This window comes from Corvus kubaryi, unplaced genomic scaffold (genome assembly GCF_017639235.1).
Source record: "Corvus kubaryi isolate FWS band 111438036 unplaced genomic scaffold, C.kubaryi_AGA036_p1.0 133, whole genome shotgun sequence".
NCBI classification, from domain to species: Eukaryota; Metazoa; Chordata; class Aves; order Passeriformes; family Corvidae; genus Corvus; species Corvus kubaryi.
The window spans coordinates 6,750,614-6,774,306 of record NW_024580667.1 but is presented as its reverse complement, the minus strand read 5'-3'; the positions used below and the strand labels follow the sequence as shown (position 1 = coordinate 6,774,306).

The window sequence follows — 23,693 nt, the reverse complement described above, 5'->3', positions numbered from 1 at the left end:
GAAGGTGACTGGAGTGTCTTGGAGACTTGCCTCCGGGAATCTGACTGAGCACTTGCCATTTCCCAGATAAGTGCAGTAAGTACTGGGCAAGAGACAAGACTTCTGTGGAGCAATTCTTCACTTCTATTGAAAATAGGCTCACTGTGCAGAAAGCTATGCAAGATTTATGGCAGCAGACAGAAGAAGAGTAAAAGCAGGCTTAAGTTTTTCAGCCCTGAATTACAAAACCTGAATAAAGCGCATAAATTCCAGTAAGCAGGAAATGAATGTTCATGTGGTGAACTTTGCACTGAACTGAACACAGCAGTGCATAAAGTCTGACACACAACACAGAGATTTGTCTAGACAATCCCAGTGTGGTTTACTGGCAACTGCACACCCCAGCCAGGAACTGATCCTGAATAAGTTCCTCTTTTCAGACTTCTGAAGCTATTCCCACAGAGAAGGACAAAGAGGAACTTCTGATTACTGATTTCAGACATCAGATATTCCATGGTCCTGCAGAGCACGCCATCTGAATATCTGAGTATCAGATACTCTAATGAGGAAACAGGCAGTCTGATATTGTCTCTAGGTGGAAAGATGTTGTGGAAAGATGACTGGGGGTAAAATCAGAGGAAACTGAGAAGTTATATTCACATTCTAACAGAGCTTACAATTGTATGGAAATTTTAGGGAAAAATACAGTTGCCTCTCCCTGGATGGAACATGGTTGGCAGGCTTGAAACCTGTTCTACGATGATCCCCACACAGCGGGGTTGTTTGTCAGTGTTTCCCATTGTCTTGGGATTTGAGATCCCCCCTCACGATCTCGCCTTTGCTCCCAGCTGCCACAAGGAGAAGCATGTGGGAATAGTCACTATCTTGTCTTTGTCTGGGAAAGCTGCATGGACATCACCTGTAGGGAGCATCCATCATCTTCTTGTCCTGGCTGCCACATGGAACTAAGTCGAGGGGTAACCATCTTTTTGTGAGAAAAAACACCTGCTCTTTCTGTATACTTTTGTTGTTAATATTGCTGTTGTTGCTGTGCATTTCTTATTCCCTTACTACTTCCTTTCAATAAATTGTGATCCCAAACCAAAATCTCTGCTTTTGTTCTTCCCTTGCCAGAGGAAGAAGAGGGAAGGGAGTGGCTTATGTAGGGTTTGATTTCTGAATGGTGTTTAAACCACTACACAGCTAGAAAGTTCAACTCCCTAATAATATGAGCAGTCAGCCATCTTGCAGGATAGTCCCCTTTAAGAGAGAAGTATAGTAGTAGGAGAAGAGAGGTTGGGAGGCTTATCACATTGGAAAAAGCAACACCTCTTTAAAAGCAGCAGTGGCAAGAACTGGGCCTTTTAGGTAGACTGACTAGCACATCTTCCTTAAGCCACGTACACAGAATCCCCAAAGAACTCCGAATCTCTAGAGGTAGAGTTTAATACAGCATAGACTAGAAGAAGGCAACTTCTGAGAGAGGTTAAGAACTCAAATCAGCTGGTGGAATAACATGAAAGATTTTGAAAACAAAAGCTGTGTCCTTGTGAGGCAAATCCATACTTTCAATTCAGCAGCTGAGAGAGGCTTTCAACAAACACCACATTTGCCCCCTCTAAGTCTAACACAGGAAAATCTCCTTCTCCCCCTAGGACAACCTCACAGGCTTAGTTTTGGATCTGCTCCTTGCTCTTCTCAAAAGCTTGCAAGCCTATACTCCTTGAGACTATCTACTTGGTATACACACTGAAATTCCAAAAAAGGATCTGAGCTCTGTATATTTGGTTGTGCTGTGAAAAGCTCTCCCTCCATGAGAGGATTTAGTATGATGCAAAACGCAGCACCCAGGTCAAAGCAAACAGTCAGTCATTTAAAAGAATGCTGAAGCACCCACAGACGAAGAAGCTAAACCCTGTGCATAAAAGATACACCATCCTCAAGCCCTGTTACAGCCATCTGTCACAAGTTTACTGAAACAGTGAAAAGCTACTTTTCCTACCTGTGGCTGTGGAGGAGTGCGTTGAAAGCCAATCCATCAGACCAGCTAGTGGTGAAATTGGTAACGTTGACCTGTGGATAATTGCGAGTCGATTGACGGACCCAGCTCAGCAGAATCATCTCACTGTTTGTCTGCTGCAGTCCAGCCATGATGTTTTTCATTACATCTTTGACCTGCAATAAAAGACAGAATTTGATCGATGATTGAACTTATTAAAAGCTGACTATTTCTTTTTTTGACATGAAAAACCTTCAGTTGCCTAGATTACAACCTTAAAAACTCCTAAGTAATTAAAGAACACATTTGTTTTCACAATGTAATGACAGCAATCAATTCTGAATGCTTAAAGACAGCTATTGACATGCACTGAATGCATTCCTCCCTGTGCCCCAGGTGAAGCAGGGACAGAGAAGACACATCTGTTAGCTCACTTGTGGGAAGCGAGTTCATTCAAATTATTTCTCCTTGTGGTTTTCTTTGATCTGGAAATATATCCTTAGTTAATATGATACATTACAGCAAAAGTTGATAAAATAATGAAAAGCACTCTTCTCTCATTGACGGAGTTGAAATAGTACTGAGGCAAAATAAATGTGCTCAGTACACAGTAGATAATGTTTCTGACTTAAAAGTGCAAACTATATTTGCATACATGCAAAATGGATGAAAAGTCAATTTCATTGCATGCATTAAAAGAGTATTGTATATGTTTCAATTTTATTGGTTTAATGAAGTTAATATGCCTTTTTCACTAGCAAGAGTTTACCAATCTACAGTTATTATTTTACAAAAAGCCTAAAGACTTTTATAATAGTTATAATTTTGACATAATGCAGTAGATTTTTTTATTTCCAATCAATTTCTTTACTAGTGAAGGATCACATAAAACTTCTATTAAGAATTATTTACCTGTACAGTAACACCTTTTAAATCATTGCTTTCTCCATATATCTTTTAGAATAACAGTTCTTTTAAAATATTCCCTAAGCTATAATTTAACTATAAAGTTGCTTATTGCTTCTTATTCACTTAGGGAATATTGCATTCCATTATCATTTTCCCCTTGAATTGCAGCCAGTATCAGTCAGTCAAAGAATAACATTGAGGGCAGGTGCTACTTTATGATAAAGAGTGGACCACTTTAAAACTGTAAAAATTGTAAGATAATATGCAGAAGCTGTAATCTGAAAGAACAGTCAACAACAACAACAAAAGTTAATTACCATGATATTGTAGAAAAAACAGAAATAACCTTTTACTGTTGGGTATGGTAAGTTGCTCACTAGTTTCACAGTAATTAATTCAATCATTTTGCTTCTGTGAAGATACGAATTTCTGAAATAATATCTTGGGTTTGCATCTCAGATGCCCAAAGAGTATCAGTGCCTTTAATTTTCCTTTTGTGACTTATGTATTGTCCTGGGGTGATTTTATGATAATATTGTATTTCCCTATTGTCTGCTTTATGCCCAGAAATGGGTTCCACAGCTTTAAGCTGGATCCAGGAGAGGGGGGAGAGAAGCTGGGTGAATTCTTCAGCGCAGTTTGTGTTCAAGGACTCACACACACTTCCCCGTGTTCTCACTGCTGCAGAGGCAAGGGAGCACGTTCCTGCTTTTAGCCAGCCTGGTAGCTGAGGCAAGAACTTTTTCCTGGGACTGTGGCTTCTTCTTCTTCTTCTGGAGCTGTTCAGCTTTGTTCCAGTCCGAAACACCAGAACCTCGCCCGGAGCCCCATGCCGCGGCCAGATGGGAGGCTCTGGGGCGCCGCACCCTGGCTCTGGAGGACCTCGGGAGAAGCCAAGCAAGACTCTAAAAGTCCACCTTCTTTCTCCACAACGAGAAGGTTTATTATCTAACATTTTTCCTTTTTTTTTTCTCCTTTGTGCCTGTGTGCACCTTGCTTGTTAAATAAACAGAGGTTTTTTTCACTTTCCTCCAAGAAATTCCTTCGGTACTTGTGGGGGAGGGGCTGTCAAAATCGGCCTTCCATTAGAGGACACGTTAATCTCAGGATGTTTCCTCCTAATTTGTCTCAAACCCAAACAGGTATAAACTTTACTTTACATGTTATGAGTTTCTAAGATGGGAGGAGAAATTTATCCTCACTAGATTTCATGGGATATGTTCCTGACTTTAGTCTTAGACTGTAATTTGTACAAATGAAAATCAATATAAATTCTGTCAGATAAGAACAGAAACTTTTTATAGTTGCCTCCATTTCTGTCAGGAGACAGAAAATAAAGTGTAAGAAAATTAGGAAATACAGTCTTTATTTTTTTCCTTATATGTCTGAGTGGGTGTTTCTTGTCAATATTCTTATTGTCTTCATTATTGAGAGGTGCCGAAGTAGATATACATAATGTAGCAAGAAGCTGAGATTTGGTCTCTGTATTCCCAGGCAAAAGACCCCTTCACTACTATAAAAATATAAAATCCTGGTGTTTTCATTAATCTGGATGCTAAAAATAAAATTTTTGGAATTAGCATCTATTGCACCAAACAAACAATATGAAAGACTAGAAAATACTGAAGTTATAGTTAAAAAGACCTGTCCAAGCTAAGGTTTCATTGTTCATTTTGGGTTTTATCACATGCTTATATTTACAAATGAAGATTTTCCTGAATATTATAAGCAAACTGTAACTTTATAAAAATGCAACACACATTTGCATTAAAGGATAGCTGAATGAATGCAGGAACACCATATTTAGAAATATAAAGGTTTATAACATACAGAAATGATTATGTGTTTGAGCTGATATCAAAGAGAAAGGAGCTATGTCTATGAACAGAGAAGATTAGACAAAATTAGAAAAAAAATGGGCCATCAGGAAGACAATTATTCAGAAGAATCCAGACCATCGTTTTCCTTTAGATCTAAAGAGATGAATCCAAACCCAGCATTTATTTTTGCTTTTCAGTAAATGAATACAAAACAGTTTCAATCTCACCTTGTTGAATTAAAAATGCTTACAATAGATGAAGTTTTACTCTCTTTTTCCTGCATTTCTTTGCAACAGTGAAGACTGTTAAATTTATTTTTTTTTTTTTGCTACCTCCTAGGGAAAGTCAGATATTTAAAATAACAGAGTAAAAAAAAAAAAAAAAAATTCATCCTGGATGCTGAGGCCACTTCCTCTTCAATGAGAATTGGTGGATAACTCCACTTCTACAACTGGAGCCACCTTGTCCCCCTGAGTGTTCTGAGGGGCATTGTCATCCCACCCCACCTGGAACCTTGGCAGCACCATGCCACACCACTGCAGGCACAGCACCACGCTGTCTGCAGGATGCCTGGGTCCTGAAGAAAGGTCTGTGCCTGAGCACAGAAGTGCTGGCTGACATTTGGTGAGACAGAAGCTTTTTGAAGGCTGCTTGGTTAAGATGTACTGCTGGGAAAGTGGCACACAGAGATGTGTTCATGTCAGCCTGAAGAGCTTTTAGGTAGACAAACTCCCTTTGCATCCAGGCTCAAAAACTACAGCTATTTCAAAGTGTCTCTGCCTCATGCTGTCAGGTGATGAGTTGACCTCTGATACTCATTTCTTTGTTACCTCTCCTTTCTAATGCAGTTTATCCTGGCAGGACACAAAGTTTTCGGGTGCAGGAAACTCTGACTTCCACAGAACAGATATACTTGCTCTTCCTGGGGAATGGACACATATATGGCAATAAGAAAAGATTAAATTTTGATAGAAGAGAGGGAAAGGACAATACAGACATCACCAAGATGGTTTCTGAAATGCTAGGCTGCCAAAAGGAGATCTGTGGACAGAATGGGAGCACTGCTATTCTTGTCACCACATGAAGAAAGTGGCCAAAAGTAGCACAGCCAGCCCTGGCTCACAGCAGCGAACCTTTGATCTTCCCACTGCATGACCATGTCCTGGAATCTGGGCATGTGTTGCTGTGTGTGTAAGATGACAAGGAACACAGCATGATCTCAGGCTCAAACTACATCTCTTTCACCTAAAACCAACACTCAGGCATGTAACATTTTGTAAGATTGGCACTAGGCTTCAGGATGCCAGACCCTAGAATAGAGGGAGGGAAGAAGATAATCTAAAAAGAAAACCATTCTCAAAGCAAGAACTTTTCGTTTTTCTTAATAAAAGAGGAACCTTACATCTCCCTGACAGAAAAACTTAACATTTTTTACTTGCTATATTTAAGGTATTCTGACTGCATAGATTACATTTTTATAGCTAGAACCATTAAATTCTTTCCAAGTACATTTGAAAGAACACTTTTAAGGACATTTTCATAGATATTCAAGATACCTATCAAAGTAAAGGATATTCTTTGTTCATTGATTCAAGGTGGATTGACAGAAGCGTTTCATTTCTATAACTGAAAATCAAAATTAAGTGAAATGGTAGTTTGTATTAAAATACTGATGTGCACAATAACCCTTATGTTTTTAATTAGTCTCCAAATGAGGCTGACAGGCTGTTGAAATGCTCCCCTCTGAAATATTTTCTTTTTGTATATATGCATTCTTTTGTGATTTTTCCCAGAGAGAGTCAAGATTTGGGCCAAAAATTTTTGCTACAGGGTTTCTTTCAGGCTTCACATGAAAATAAGTTCACTCTTAAAAACATAACAAAACAATTTATACACTGCCTTACAGAATGTTAAGAGAAAACTCTTAAGAGAGTTTGTAAAATATAGCAGTTCAGAAATTAACAGTTTTGCTCTGTTTTTACTTAAATGTTAACGCTGCAGTGAGGCTGGGATCACAGAGCTGAGAGAAAGAGGGCAGCAGCTTCAAGGAAATAAGAGTCTGATGGATTTAGTACCATAAAGAGCTTTGGCAGCAGGTGCTCAACTCAGTATGATGGTTCAGTTTCGGGAAAACTTTTAACAATAATCTGAAAAAACAGGCTAGATAAGAAAGGACACAATCATCTCAGGGGATACAGAAAGCCATGATATTTCCACTGCACAGAGATGAGAGTGGCAACAATGTGTCAAATCCTGTCTGCTGCAGTGCCTCTACCACCTCTACTGCTGATATCCATTTGGATCGGTACTGACATTATTCCTTTCATGCACCTTTCTTCTACCATCTCTTTTTTTTCTATTATTTTTACACAAAGAGATTAACATTTTTGTAAGAGACCATCATGTTGTCATATATAAATACAGGTGTGTCTCTATGTGGTCCTGGCTGCAGGATGTGAAATTGGAAAAGCTTCTTGCCTGTTCACCTACAACAACACAAGTGTCCACACAAACAATAATCTCATATATTTTCTTCTTGTTGTTGTTTTTTGTTTTAGATGTAGACAGATAAAATTCCTCTAAGTGACTCTTCTCAGGGTCTGCAAAAGCAGGATGGCAGCAACAAACACAAACTACACAAGCATGCACTAAATCAAGCACCCTGTGTAGTCCTATTTATTTGTTTTCAGGCCTTTTCACAGACTACAAATAAATATAGTAGTCTCGGTATTTTACCCAGCTGTAGGCAACTGGAAGAGAAGTTTGGTGGCCCTGACACTGTATGAACAACTTATCATGTTTCCAGCTGCTTCTTGCCAGGGACAATCTGTGATAGGCAAACTGGAACCAACAGGAAGAAGAATTTCTTAAGAAATTTAGAGCCGTGTTTCACCATCAGTTCTGTCAGTATGTAAGATTGTACCTGCCTATAAACAGGGCAGAACAATCACAAACATATTCTAGATCATGCAATTAACTTCAAAACTTGAAAGAAAATCTGGGAAATAACAAAGACTTTCTCCACAGAGCTGTAAATAAGCAAATTTACTTTGAACACTTCCAATACTTTGAGGAAAATAGGCAGCAAATGAATGGCTCCCGAGTGTGGCTTCTCTTCCTTTTTTTAAGGAGAAAAGCCCAAATATCAATCTGTTATTACATTATTTAAAAAAAAAAAATATTCATCATTAAGCAACAGCAACAGGATTATTATTTAATAATGGCTTCTTGCTGCCAATCAGGTTTTAGCTACTCTTTAGAAAAAAACCTAAAATTGAACTCTAGCCAAATTAGAATCTTATTTACAAAAATTTGAATAAAAAGAGAAGGCCAGAAGATGCAGATCACTTTCAGTAGTTCACAACTAGAACAAACTGAAACACAGTGATGCCAAACTGATTTTTGCCTTTTTACTTCTATATATTCTTACATATTTGTACCTCTGTAGCCTATTATTGTATAACTACATAGATTCACCTTCTCTGTTAGACAGAAAGACAAAATACATTCCCAAAGGCCCCAGTCTGGGGATCAAGATTAAATCCTCTGGGAACCAAGGTTAAAACAACATCTTTAGACATAAACATTTGTTTTCCCATAAACAAAGTTTAGCTAGTACCTAAAGGCAGAGGGGGACATAGGGCTCTGGAAAATGGTGGAACCAAGGGGGGGAATTACTTTGTTACTTGTCCTTCTAATTGGGAATTCCTGCCAATTATGCTAATTTGCTAAACTTATAAAACTGTACTCACCCTTTGTGGGATGGGCATTTTTCCATACTTGCCCCTGGAGGTCTCCAGTTAAAGACCAGCTTTTATATTACCTCCTACACGAATATTGTCTCCAAAGGGTGTTGTTTCATTTCTAGATCTTTAAGGCATCACAGAACTCCAAGTATAGACTAAACATGGACTGAATCATTATGACTATGCTGACAGAGTCACACTATAAAACACTGCTTTGTAAATATGATCCTTGGATTTTTCATCCATGGGTAATTCAAGCTGAAGCCATGGGTACCATTGCAGCTGCCATCACAGTTATCACTAGCCTTAAGATGAAGCTTGAAACGAATCACTTTTGCACTGAAAACAAAGGGGTTTTTGTTTTTGACATGTCTGCTGTCAAAAATTTCATCAGGCTGCACCAGAACCTCTGTCTTCCATGTGTCTGTGCAAGTGCATGTTAAGAGGAATGGTGGGAACAATTGAAAAGAAATCAGTAAGTACCAGCTAGTACTAAAGCACACCTTTAACACTTTGCTTCAGGATAAAATATGAAGAAAACAAAATATTAACACGAATACTCATCTCAGTCCATAATTTACACAAGTTAAAACACAGTGATTCAAGGATTATTGGTAAAAGTTGCATAGCTAGGTATCATATTCCATCTGCTCTTAATAAGTAATTAGGAAAAATTTTATGCAATTAGACTAGGAATATTGAAACAGGAGGCAAAGGAAGAAGTGAGTTAACTATTTGCAGCTTTTCTCTGTTGCTGTTGTCCTGTAAAATTAGAATAAAAATATTCCCTCCTTGGATGAATGATACGTATCTGATTTTTGGTAGGACTGTTTAGTTTTTAAAGACTTTTAAGCTTTGTTTCCTACCACCTTTTCTTGTTATTCTATGAAAAACTTGTGGATTATTGCTTGAGGAACACAGTCAACACTAATGGACAGACTCCTAGCTGAGATTCATACAAACACATGGATTCAGAGCATCTAGATGCTAGATCTTTTTGAATTTTGATTTTACTGCTATCTCAGAATTTGTTTAGTTAAGTGTCCTCATCTACCATGCTGGTTTTTATGAGATCCATACCACAAACCCCCCTTTCTCTCTAAAGAGAAAGGAAGCTAAATGAGCCACATCTGTTTCAATAAATAGTCAGTCTAGCAGCTTTTTAGTGTTCTAAAAATAATTCTTGGCAGGATGGGTCAGCAGCAAAAAGCAACAGATGTGATTATTTCATTAAAATCTAAAAGTCACTCTTTCTAAGATACTAAAAAGAAAAGTGACTATGAGATCTATGTATCCACATTGGCTTTGTCTATCCATTTTTGTTAGGATAATTGTTACATATAATCATGTTACAATATCTGACTCTGATATTACAGTCAAAAAAGTTTCTGCTAATCCTGTAAAGACTATTTTATCTGCTTAGTATTTTCAATATTCTTGATAATATGTATGCAGACTGCCATAACACTTTCTGATTTACCACATTGGAATGCCTATGTTTACTTTCTAGGTTGTTGCTGGATAATAATGGGGAAAAGATCAGTGGAATAAAGGTATTTCATGGAAAGTAAGGAGCAGTGCCACTCACCTGCCAGTGGAGGATTATATTCCAGATCAAACCAAGGGTCAGCTTATGATTTCCATCCACAATGTCTGAGCTCCCTATATTTACCAAATCAACCTATCACAGGAACAAAAAATAATTGTAAAAGATTAATAACAAGCATAAGAGATTGGAGGGAGAAGGCATAGGCTAAGGTAAATCTCCCATTTGCTTTCTGTTGTTCCATAAACTTAAAACTCACATTTTATAAATGGCACAATTAATGTTCTGGAAAAAATCCAGCAGTGATCTGAAGTCCCAATTATTCCAGTTATAGCATGTTGTGAAACATAAAATTTAAAGTAATAGTTGTATTAACTCAAATACCTTTTAAATTAAGCTTCTACAATTACAAATCACACAGACAGAAAAACTCCTGCACTCTGCTTTATACTACCTTACATAATATAATTTTCTGGAAGTAACACACACACCTCTAGACACTGTAAGAACCTACAAACCCAAGGCATTACATATTTAGATTAAAACAGAATTGATTTTTCCGTAATTAAATTCTAAAATGTATAAGGAAATACACAGGATGTGTTCTGGCATACAGATAAAGCAGTGATTGTGATCCAAGCAAGTCTTTTCCACAATTGTTCACCCAGTAATGTTGTTTTCCATAATTATCTCATGAATTTGCAATTTCATAATGCATCAGTATTCACCACCCTGGAATATTCTTTCCTCCACATGTGAAATGACACATCACCCCCCCCACCCCCCCGCCATTATTTGTGCTATCTGAATAAGGAAGCCAAACTCAGGGTTATGAATGCAAGACTGTAAGCTGTCCTGCATATTTGGATAGAACTATGACTCTAAAATTGGCATCATCGCTGTTTCATAGATGCAAGTTTTCATGGTGGAACTGATGGGTTTTTATGGCAAAGTACCCCATTCCTTCACAAACTACATTCTGCACATCTCTACTGCACTTCTGAAGTTATTTGAAGTCACATCTGCAAACTGACTGAAGTTTTACATGCTCAAAACAGGCTGCTATATTTTCTGGTTTTTTTTTTTTTTTTTTTTTTTTTTTTAATGCATCTAGGTATAGGTCATTTTTACAAACCAGAAATTAAATATTTTATCAAGAACTTTAAAATTCTCAAAGAGCTCCTCTCTTTAAGAATTCCACATTTTGTACTAAAAGTATATGAGACTGGCAATTTATTCTAACCAACAATGTCCTGGAACATTTCCCAAATGGAACTTAGCCTTTATATACTAAATTTTAAATGGAGTTCCATGCAGGAAGGGACACCCTACAAAGTTTATATGGGCACTCCCTGCATATTCTACAGGTAAATCCTCCATCCATTTTTGCAAGTGGAAGCCTGAATACACAGGGATCACATCTGTTTTACTGAAGCAGAAGAACATTGCCCAGTTTGCCACAGGAAGGTCTAAACATGATTTGAGACAATCTCCCACCCCTCATGTCCCCCATGCTCCCCCCTCAACACTCTCACTTTTATATGGGAACAGAAAAACCTGTGAAACAGACTGACTGGAAGCAGCAGCATTTTTCAATGTTACCACCCAGATGACTACAGAACCTCACAGCAAAAATGGAACACACCAGCAGAAAAATCTAGACTACTAACAGGCTTTAGTTCACTTTAGAACCATTGATTTTGCATTCCTGAAGTCCCACAGAAATCACTCATCAAATTATTGAAGGTTAAGGAAACTGTTTCAGAGGCAGGTCTTTCTACTTCATATTGACAAGATACAGCATATCTTTACATATACTATCCTAATTTTTATACATTTTACAAGGTTTTCATTGCATGAGTATGATGGCCACTGGATGACCACTTCACATTCTAAAACAATGTTTTTTCTTCTATCATCTAAAATTGCAATACTCTCTGTTTTCTTCCCAGATTTGAAAGGGACTATTATTGTGTTCTGGAAACTGAATGGAAAAGCACACCAGTGGATTTAGCTGATAGGTATTAAATACTTCAAAAAACATTTTCTATGATCATTTGTAACCAGGTATGCAATCAAAATCTTCTTGTGTAATGTGAAATAATGTATTGATTATTTTTTTTCTCCAATAATGTCAAATGTTGCAGATTTTCAACAATTAAAAGCTTTTTCGTCTCTATTTTTACATTAAATTCCATTAAATAAAAAGAAAAATCAAGCTGGAGGTCTTTACGTCAGTCTTATAAGGTCACTTTCATTTATGTACAAATCTTTAGATGGATTACCTTAGATTTATAAAACCAATAACTTTATTCAGCGCTTGAACTCAAGCATTAGTGACCTCCTGCAGTTATCAAGAAATCCAATATAATATATAGCATAGAATACATTATCTTTGTTCTGACACCTCTTACTGTTAAGTTTAAGCAAGTGTTATAGTTTATTTGAATTTAACTCTCTTGAGGAGAGTTATGATAAAATCAGTTGGCCAGAGGAAATGTCTGCTAAAATTATGGGTCTGTCAGAATGCCTGCATAAGGAAGATAATATGAGAATGATGCACAGAATACTGGCTTGAAAAATCAATCTTTACAAAGTAGAATTGAAAGTGATATTGATATGATTAGTGTTTTGAATCATGAGAGACAGATGCCTTTGAAACTTAACAAAAAAAAATTATTGTAGGAAAAGCCTCAGGTTTTCAGACTTCATAATTTTTAGAGATTTTGAGTAAGTATTTTGATAGGCAGTATCTTGTAACCAGCTATGGATGACTTCTTCTATTTAACTTTTGAAAATTTATTTTAAACACCATTCATCAGAATAAAATCGTGCAGGTTGATCTGTCTTCAGAAAGCATCTGTTATAGAGGTATTATCCAAAATTTGCTGGAAGAGGATTTTAAACTCCTTAAAACACATTTTACCCCACTGCTGAATGACAACATATCCAAGTCACAGTAATAAAAACTGCTTTGACTCCAGTACTTTTACACTATAGAGCAAAGGTGTTTGATTCAACACCTAATAAGCATTTTGTGTGCTGTCTACAGGCTGTTCTGAGCATGTCGGGCTGAATACTTACATTATTTCTCTGCAAAATGTGGATTGCTTTGTTGACATTGTTCAGAGCATGAACTCTTGTGGAGCCCTTTTCTTTTGCCTACAAAGGAAGAAAACCAAACTTGACTGTCCAAAATCAGAATCTTGAGTACACTATATGTAACACAAATCTTATATTATGTCTGTAGTTTTCTGTTGACATATTAGCATACACTGGGCTTATGCAGCTTCTCAACATGAAATAAAGTCAATTGTGAAACAAACTGGATCCACAGTTAGAAGGTAATTTGTTACCTTGACATTTTTCAGGGAAGGAATCATTGAAATGCATATAAAATTAGATAATTCCAGATTCTTTTTATCATGATGTAGTGGTTTGGTCCAAAATACTCATTACTGTTTATCTGCTGTGAGATAAGAATTAGGAGAAATGCAAAACAGGCACCAAACTTGAAAGAATATAAAGAAGTTTATTAACAGACCTAAAAGAAGAAAAAAAATTATACCACCTTCAGAACTCTCCTCCTCCCCCCACCTTCCTCCCTTCTCCCACTGACAATGTGAAAAGACAACCCTTAAGATGTTCAGTCTGTTTACCACTTCCATAATAACCTTGTTCAGTCCATTTAGAGAGAGAAGTCTCTTCTTGTTCATGCTATGAAAACATTATCACAACGAGACAGCCGCCCACTTCCAAATATTGTTCAGTCCATTTAGGAAGAGGAGTCTCTCTGCCTGCATGTGAGTCCCTTCCCCCGACTTGCAGCTTTTCCCGCAACTGCTTTCGAGGGTCCACTCTTGAAGTTTTTTGGGGTACAATTTTAAGGTTGAGCCGTTCAGAAACAAAAACAGAGGCCCTTCTCCTTCCCTGGGAGCAAAGGGTCTTCATCATCTTCATCTTTAGGACTATCTCTGGGAGCATCTCTAGGAACTGAGGTTTTCTCCTTTCCCATTTGGAGCAAAAGTCCTCATCTGGTTCATCTCTACGGACTGAGGTTTTCTCCTTTCCCCTTTGGAGCAAAAGTCCTCATCTGGTTCATCTCTCCCTGTCCAAACTTCTCATGAAATTACAGCTGCGTCAGCATCTGCCTATCTCAGCGCAGGTGCTTCTGCTCACGAGTTGAACACTCCACCCCCCATATCTTCATGAAATTACAACAGGATACTCTGATATATCATAGCTTCACAACAGAATTTCAGCTTTAAGCATCTCCTCTCTCTCTTCCCTCAGGTTTTCAGCTCTTCACAGCAATAAAAGGGTTACTCTCACCTCGGCCTTGCAGCTTTGCAGCTGGAATGTTGAATTTTTCTTATCGCAGTGGAGAGGGGGGAGAGCCGAGCCGCTCCGGCTGCCCACGGCAAGGCAGTGGGGGGGGTTCCATGGCTGGAACAGGTCCATGGCTTCAGGATGGCCGTGGCCTGGCCCGGCCTGGCCCAGGCAGGGCCTGGCCGGGCCCGCTGGCCCCCACACGGGGCCGGCAGCCACTTGTCCCAGCGCCGGAAACGAGAGAGAGCTTGGAGGGGGAGTTTGCCTATTCTTAAATGTGGATCACAGAGGTGATCACAACTTTAAGTGGCTTAGAGAATTGTCCATATTCAAACTGGCCAGCTGATAGGTTCTATCAGTTCCCAGAGGAAACTGTAAGCACCCCTTAGCAAGGACGTCCCTTCCGGGACTATGCTTGCTAACCTATGACACATGATTAGTTGCCTTCTGCATGGCACAATTTAGGAACATTGCTATGGCAACTAAACAGATAAGCATCAGTTTGTTTAATATTTATGTACAAGTATATTGTCTCTGGATTTTGATTCTCAATCTCCCAGCCTTCTAATGAGAAAGTTTCAGGGAAAGATGCCAAATTTACAAAGCCCAACCAGGAACACAAGAGAAGACATTAAAAAGTGTGTATGACTGTGTCACTTTAGAATTTCCAGGTCAATAAAAGCAAGCAGTTCTCTCTTTTCAGACAAGTACAATTCCAATAGATTCACCAGATGCATAACAATAGAAAAAAATTCTAATTCTACACATTAAATTCTATTCCAGCTAAAATCTAGATATCTAAGTGAACTCTGCCTCAGTTTTGTTTCTCTGTGCCACAATTAATAAGCGTATAAAACAAGGTAGAATATTTTCATTTCAAGTATATGCCTAGCAAAGTGTTAATGTCTAATACAACTCTCAGTCACAATGTTTCCTCAATTTCAAATGAAACTGAAAACTATTTAGACTCCTAAAAATAGTTTCCACAGGTCCTCATCAGTGGCAGAAGTCAGTGAATATCACCTACTACAATTATCACAACATTAAGACTTCAATACACAGTAAATGAGTTAAAAAACACATACAAGTTTTTGGCCTGTAAGGCATTCCAGGAGCTCCAGAAGTCTTCGTCCATCTCGAAAATCATTAAAAAGGTCTTCAATGTAACGTCTTCCAAACTGAAATGAAACAATGGCTCTGGTTAGTTCCAATGCCAAAAATAATAATTAAAAAAAGACCAGAAAACTGTAAGAAGCCAGTGTCAGAATAAATATGAAATGTATAACACAAGTAAAAGTAAAAGATGAAAATACATTTAAACTCACAAAATTCTTTCACATACATCTCTTAAACAGGGTCTTGCTGTTTAAGAGAGATTGATGCTTACTTCAAGTACATGCCATTATTTCAAACAAATAAGCCAGAACGAAACACTAATATACCTAGAAAACAAAGAAGACTTAGCAATTAAGGTGCAAATCAGAAAGGAAAAAAAATAGGAAAAATAATTTGGAAAAAAATCCCAAGGAAACAAACAAACCAAAAAAACCCCAAACACACAGGAAGTCATATAAAAGTTAAGTGCCTAGTAGGTGCTCCATGTGTCAGAAAGAAACTTGGAAGTACACAGAGAGAGATGAGTCAGACTTATTCTAGTCAGGATCTCATAAATATATCTATGTTAATAGGGCATGGAATTGTACTGGAACGTGGCCTCACTTCTGTAAGTGGCTGACAGACAACTCATATTTTGTACTCAGTATCAGTGAAAGCTGAAAGGAAATACTTGGGATTTTCCCCCATGTGACAGTGTTAAAAAGATTCACTCTTTCTAAAATTCAAACCAAGTTTCTGATCTCATACTTTGACTAATGCATGCAATATTAAAAATATAAACATATAATTTTTTATAGACTAGTCACTGAGCAAGTTTTATGTGCACCTATGATTTTTTAGATTTTTTTGTATGAGAGCTGTTGAGAACCACAATAAAAAGCAGTGATTATTTTGTGCAGTGCAAAATAGTTTCACATATCCACATTTTTTCTAATTTTTGAAGTTTGACAGATGCTTTGATTGAGAGGAAGTATCTGTATTTTAACCTTCTAGAATTGACTCTATGCTGACCTACATTGCACCTCTTCCACATTTACCACAGAGCAATGTAAAATTGGGAATCCATATCATACAGAAAGCATTTGCTTTCCTATCAGCAATGCTGTTCTGGTACTCACTGCAACACTCATTAGAGCTAGCTGGGAATTTCATGAAAGACATATCTTGTTAGAAAGTACCAATTCCTTTGGGAGGTTACTTAAACAGAGGACAGAATTAGGGAAAGTATCCAGTGCTAAACTAATTTTTCCACATCGATACATATTAATGAGTACTGCACAGACTGCAGTGCTATTAGCTACTCTGCCATGACCTTTCTCTCTGACTGCTCTTCTGAGGCAAAAGTTCCTTTCAATGCCTTCATTTTTTGGTACGGTCTTGTTTCTGTTTCACGGAACAAACAAATCCACAATGTCACAAAATTTCTACAGCAGTAGGAATCACTGTTTTCTAGACAGTTTTCCTACCGTGCACAACTCAATCCAACTAAGCTAATTTTTATTTAACACACATGATGCCACTTTATTAACTAAAATATCTGAAAACCAGTACTGAACAGCTTCACATATGATTTACTCATGCTGCTCAACACCTTGAATTATCTGTTTAAGTAATAATACCCAGCAACTCTATTTCCTGCCTCACATGTACGAGAAATAGTTTTAGAAAAATGTTTTAAACTATGGTATGAAAAATCATGTGCCATTATGTGAGTCAAGTCTTGTACAGAATTCCTGCAGTTGTAGGACAAATTTAAAATTAAAACATGCAACTAAATCAGAGACCTTATTTTGTTCCCTAATCTTGCAGAACAAAAGTCATTTTTGTGGAGGGGAAACACAAGATCTATGCACTTTAAGGGAGCTTTTTCACATTCTTTAGGAAGTTGGAGTGATCAATAGGCCCTTCTGTAACACTATGAAAGAGCTGTGCCCATAATGCTACTGAATCTCTCTGAGAATATGAGCACAATGACACTTTGACAATGGAATATAATTATACTGGTTTGTATCCTACAGGAAAAATAGAACTAGCCTTCATAACTACCTGTGTCTCTGTCTTTCCTCTGTTTTGCAGCATTTAAGCTATTCATAATGTTTATGTTCCGACCAATCTAGGCAGTCAAGAATTCTGCTTAACAAATAATATGTTGTTTTGTTTGGTTTTTTATTTTGTAAAGCTTTTAGAAAGAAAACAAAGACACAGCACAGTAGCATCCACAGCAGGACATATTAATTACAAACGTATTACAAGTAAACCTTAAACCAAAAGTTCCATTGATTTTTTTAGGGTCTTGGAAGTATACCTTCCATTAATCACAACTAAAAATACACTAAGGCACCCTACATATATCATTGTAAACCAGAAGAAGGGTGCTGTTTTTCTGGCAATGGGGTAATTATGTCTTCTTCCTCAAACAGATTGAATGTCTTCACTGGATTGGCACTGCAGTAAGTCTTGAGATACAAAGGGCTCAAAGTTGCATCAGGTAAATTTATCGTGCCATTGGAAAGTGCCTGTTAACTCGAACCTTTGAAAACTATAAAAAACCAAACATGGCTAGTCAATGGCTTGCCAAACAAATGTCTACCCATTTGTTATACATTCTTGCTGAAAATAACCTTTTTAAAAAGCTTTTTTGGGTTGTGACCTAAAACCACTGCCCTTTACCTAAGAGGTATGAAAATGTTCAGAAGACTCTCCTCCACCATTTGTTATGCCTGTTGATTTGTTACTCATATATTACAAACTATATTACAAACTATATTACAAACTTATCCAAAACCTGAATTTAAAAAATTCCCAAATAAGCTGCAAGCTGAATTGTTTGTTCTCAGTTAACTGTCCTTCTTCAAAACCACAGTGATGGAAGAGATGGGGGAGACAAGAGAGAGTGCAAAATAGAGGAAGGACTGAAGATACTGGATGGAAACCACAAAGTGACTTTTCACCAGAAGCAGAAATTCCTTTCTAGAAGTAGAACAAAAGTAAAATCTAAGACAGGACTTTATTAAAATCTTAATGACTAGAAAGATTAGGGATTTAAGTATATGACAGTTTTATATATTATTTTTACGTACTTAGTGCTAAATAGAGATTAAAACACAAACTTTCTTGGTTTAGCTGACAGGGGTGTTGGCTGCAACTGCTGATCTTTATACAACACCAGAGGACCTGAAGGAAATCCAAGTAATTTATTTTAAAAGGAAACCACTCAAAAATCTGATATGTCGGGGAAAACAAGATTCCTGTTTTATCATGGATCAAATTCACCCTCCAATTTAAATAATGACTGAGGAAAGGAATTCACAAATTACATTGGTATGGAAAAAAACCAACTACCATACACTACACCATGGTCACAAGCCTTAAAATTAGTCTTAGAATTATGGGGTACTGTACAACTAACATGTGAGGAAAATGTGGAATTTGATGTAGGGTTTCCCCCCAGGTGCTGTAAGGGATTGAAAAATACTTAAGAGTATTCCATGTAATAACTCAACTGCATGTATATATTCTAGAATGCTCTGAATATTAAGTAGGCTGAAATGGTATCTCCAACATTTTCCAAACTCAGACAGCAAGTGAAACAATTTTATGCCAAAGAACATTACCTAAAAACACAAAAGCTGCTGAAATAGATTTTAAAAAAATTAAAATCAGGAAATTGACTGAAATCAAGTGTTAATAGATACCTGTAGCTGCAATTTTTTTTTTAGTTTGGATACCAAAAAGGTATCTCAAAACATCAGGCTTTATCCTACTTATCTCACTGCTGTCTACTTTCATTGTCATTCCTGTGCTCATTCCAAAGACTCTATAATAGACCTCACTGTCTCTATGTAAATTTTACAAATAAATTTTATCAAACAACTAAATTATTTAATCAGCTCATTCATCACTTACATTATGGAGGAAGTTAATATTGTGGGAAGTATTACATGAGAAGCTGGTATTCTATGAAAAGCTCTCTATTCAGAGCTACGTGCAAGTCAGTAATTATTAAAGAAATACAGAGAACGTCATGAAATAATTAAAAAAATAACTTGTCCAGAGAAGGCATAAAGACATCTGTTCATGAACATTGGCTCTCCAATGAGTTAAAGCTCAAAAAAATTCTGATTAGCATAAAACTGTTAGCAGTTACATTTTGGAATAAATTAGCACTAATTACCTAATAAATTAGGCAATTCTTCATTAAAGGAAAGTGGAGCAAAGGGAAAGGAAGTAGGAAGGGAAGAGTTGGGAAAAGAGGGCAAAGCAAAGGAAGAGATGATGATTAAGAACAAATGTTGAGGTTTAAGCGGGGCCATGTAGAGGACATGAGGAAGTGGGATTGAAGACATACCTCAAGCCTAGAGGCCCAGATGTGGGAAGGGCAGGGAAAAGCAATCACAGATGAAAGTTCTTTAAGGAAAGTTGTTGCTCCAGTTTCCAGCGGACAGTTTCCCAGGGAGAATGGAAGGGCTGATTATACTACTGACTCTATGGAAAGAAATCCTAATCCACTTCTACGAGAAAGAAGTTGGGTATCTTGTGATCAAGGTTAGAGGGCCCTGCCCCCAGCCAGGTGGAGAAGAGGGATAACTAGGATTACTGGACTGTGTGGATTCAAGGGCCTGGCACGATGGCCCCACACTGGGTACCAGAAAGGCCTGCTGTGTTTTAAACCCAGTTTGTAACTAAGCCCCACACAGCTGCTCACTCACTTCCCCCACCCCACCCACCCACAGCCCAGGGGAATGGGGTTTGGCATCTGTTAGCAGGTAGTGAGCAACTGTGTTGTGCATCACTTGTTTTTCTTGGGGTTTATCTGTATGGTTTTCAGGCACTTTTTTCAAATCTGCATTATTATTATTATTAGTAGTATTAGTATATTTTTATCTCAACCTACAATTTTTTCCTTTTGATTCTCTTCCCTGTTCCACTGGGAGGAGGAAGGAGCGTGGAGTGAGCAAGCAGTTGCATGGTGCTTATTTACCAGATAGGCTTAAACCATAACAAGTCATAAATTTTCTCCAACAAACATGAAGGGTAGAAATGTACTTCTATTTCCTAAGATTCATAAATACTCCAAATTTCAAGCAATGAATCCATAATAACAGCTCCAGCAAAATACATTATAAAAGAAGATGGAAACACAACAATTATTTGAATTTCCTTAATACACATACATTTTTTCTGTTTTCTAAAAATGTCATGTAATAGATACATTTTCTCATTTTTTTAAGAAAAAATTACAAAGGGTAAAACCTTGGCTCAGGTAGACATCTCTGACTTTTCATTTTCTTTTGCAGACAAGTATGCACTTAGATTACACTTTTCATTTGAGGCTAGACTGTAAGATTATTACAGTAAGACAAGCTGGATGCTGTTTCTTATGCATTTTACAGGATTATTGCCTTATTATTATCAGTTCACATGGGAAATCTAGCAAACGAAACTATCAGCAGATGGAGAGAGAGAGAATAAATTAAAAGAGAAAAGGCACTGTAAAGACAGAGAATTCAAGGTTCAGCATGGCAGTTGACAAAAGATTTAAGGTTATATTAGGTGTACACAGGAAAGATCAGCTTACAATAAAACTAGCAGACGCAGAAGTCCTTCTTACTTTCAGGACAGGTAAATAACTGAGATCTTATCTTGGTACAAGACCTTTGACTCCAGGAGGGATAGGAAACCTGGACTGCAGAGCCTGGAAGGGAGCTGCACTGCATTCAGCTGTGTCCCCAGCATGGAGGGCTATGGAACAAAGAGGCAGAGGTGCACTGCAGTTTGGCTGGGACCTTAAGACTGCTGACTGACAGCTGAAAAAGTTAAAAGACAAGGTACAATCCAGAAAGGCAGAAGGACATAAACCATGAATCTTATATAACTTTTTCAAGTAATTGTCTCCAGTTCAGTTTGTAAATCTGTAAATTTTGCTGAATAGATGTCAGTATGAAAGAAATAAAAACTTAGTTGGCTCACAGATGTTACCCTTAGTAAGACTTTAAAGAATCACCCTTTCCTTGCAGTCAAAATATTTGATGTCTCACTCTGTGATACAATAAAGAAATATTGAACTAATCTCAACAGATCTTTTAAGACAGTTTTAATAAAAGAAGGACTATAAATACCTGTTCTTGCTCTGCTAAATATATTAAAAGTTCAATTTCTCTCCCCAACATCCTTGCTTCTGGTTTGTTCAATTCTGTTGGGAAGTTCATCAAAGTGACTGACATTTTCCTTCACTGATGCTGGATTACTATTACAGCAGAAAAGGATATTGTCCCAGCCAAGAGGGAAGAAAGATGCACCAGGCATTGTTTAATCAGGCCTTAGGTTCATGGACTCATGGGAAGCATAAAACAATAACTTGCCAGCCACGCCATCCTTTCTCCCTTCAGCATTCTTTTCCCTTTCAGAATATGGATGCATTCCTTCTGCTGCAGCTGAAACTCTGTGTTGGTCAGTTGGAGGTCAAACAGTGCACAACCACTTTGCTTCCTTACTGTTAGGGATCCAATCTGTTTCCCAGGCTTTACGGTAGACACCTCTTTTTTTGCTCTCTAACTTAATTTTTCAGGGAATTACATAGAGGAGTAACTGATGAAAACCAGTATTTTAGAAATGACTGCTACTGACCAACTGAGAGGAAGGTGTACAACCTTTCTCTAAAGAAGCCATGTTCTTCTCCCGGTCAGAGAACCAAATGTTCCTGTGCCTTTCAACAGAGGAACAATCACAGCGCCTGCAGCAGGCCCAGAACACCCAACACTACCCTTAAAGAGGGATCTAGGGGCAGATCCTACCAATTGTCTGAAGGCAGTTCATGTCTTTGGACAGGACACACACTCCTGGAGTAGAAGTTCCATATACACACCCAGAAGTTAGGGAATGATACCAGACCTTCCTGGGACTTCAGTGCATCTAAAGGTGTATTTTCCCCGCAGCACAGTCACTCTATTTTTCTAGTGTCATTACAGAGAAGAACATTTGGGCATCCCCAAGTTTCCAAGGAATACAGTGTTATTTCCATTCTAAAATAAATCAGACCATCCCATTGGAGGGGCCATACATATCCAGAACAGAAATACTGATGCATTGACACACACGATTATGTTAGTATATCTAAGCTGTTTCCTTAGCTCCCAGAGACTCACCTCTAAATTAAAGTAATAAATGTGTAATTTAAAATATTTTAAAGGGAACAAAATTTCTTTTTAGGTAAGCAGTGGGTATTCAATGTTGGCATCTACTGCATTTCTTTTAAACAATACAAAGCTTACAGGGATACACAAAACAAATCTGGCATCTCTCTTTTTCACCAGTTTAATCTAGTTAGAGAATGTCATTGAAGCATTTCTTATTTTCCAGCATATGATGTTCAAGGCCATTAAGGACTGGAAGACTGGCAATGGGATCAAAAGAAACCTTCTAGAAGTGGGAATGAACATACACTCAGAAAGTTCCTACAAGGTTTGAAAAATGAGATATGAATTCAGAGTCAAGGACAGGGGCTCTTTTGACAGGACAGCCAGCTTCATGTAATCTAAAAATTGACCACAATGAAGTTATTTTTTTTCAAGTATAAATAAAATTATGTTTCCCACTCTGCAAAGAGAGCTATAAAGAAGAAAACTACCATAAACTAAAAGCTAATTTTACTTATAGTCTTATCTCAGACGTAACTTTCAGTAGAAGATGGAACATTAAGTATAGTTACATGTTCCAGAACACTTGTATTGTTTTAATTTACGGTATTTAGTTATTTTTTGAGGCTCTAGTGGGTAGAGTCTTATAACAGCATTTTTAAACACGAGGAGCTGAAAAGATTAAAATGCAGGGTTTTCGAAAGGAAGAGGCAGCCCACTTACCAGTGGAGGAACACAAACTGTATCTAGCAGGTGCTACAACTTTGGCTAAAATTCTCATTTAATAGAGGAATAGTTTCACAGCAGACTGTTCCATGAATATTTGTTACTCAAGTAACTTATTTTTCTACACATTATTGTTATTAGAAAACAGAAAAAATGTAGTATCTTCAGTCTTGATGAAAATAACAAGCTTTAGTGCAAAACCTCAGAGAGCAGAGAAAGATTCTAAAATTTTTGCCTTTTGTCTTACTCATGTTCTGAGTCTTAGAGAACAGCTTAATTATTACACAAAGAAATACAGGATACTGCATGTACTGTGTTTCCTCACATATGAAGATGTCATTTCTGAGTTAGGATTCTCCTCTTATTGACAGATATGCTTTAGCAGTA

General features: G+C 37.5%; 1 protein-coding gene across 10 annotated transcripts in view; it reads right to left on the bottom strand.

Annotated features, from left to right (window-relative positions):
• DMD (dystrophin) overlaps positions 1–23,693 on the bottom strand; it is a 1,181,561-nt gene that overhangs the window by 796,097 nt on the left and 361,771 nt on the right. For all 10 annotated transcript variants that reach the window (XM_042035506.1, XM_042035543.1, XM_042035536.1 and 7 more), the window contains 4 exons: positions 15,414–15,506; positions 13,084–13,161; positions 10,042–10,134; positions 1,982–2,154 (listed from right to left, as the gene is read on the bottom strand). In XM_042035506.1, coding sequence (XP_041891440.1) covers positions 1,982–2,154; positions 10,042–10,134; positions 13,084–13,161; positions 15,414–15,506 — 437 coding nt within the window. The remainder of the gene's footprint in view (positions 1–1,981; positions 2,155–10,041; positions 10,135–13,083; positions 13,162–15,413; positions 15,507–23,693) is intronic.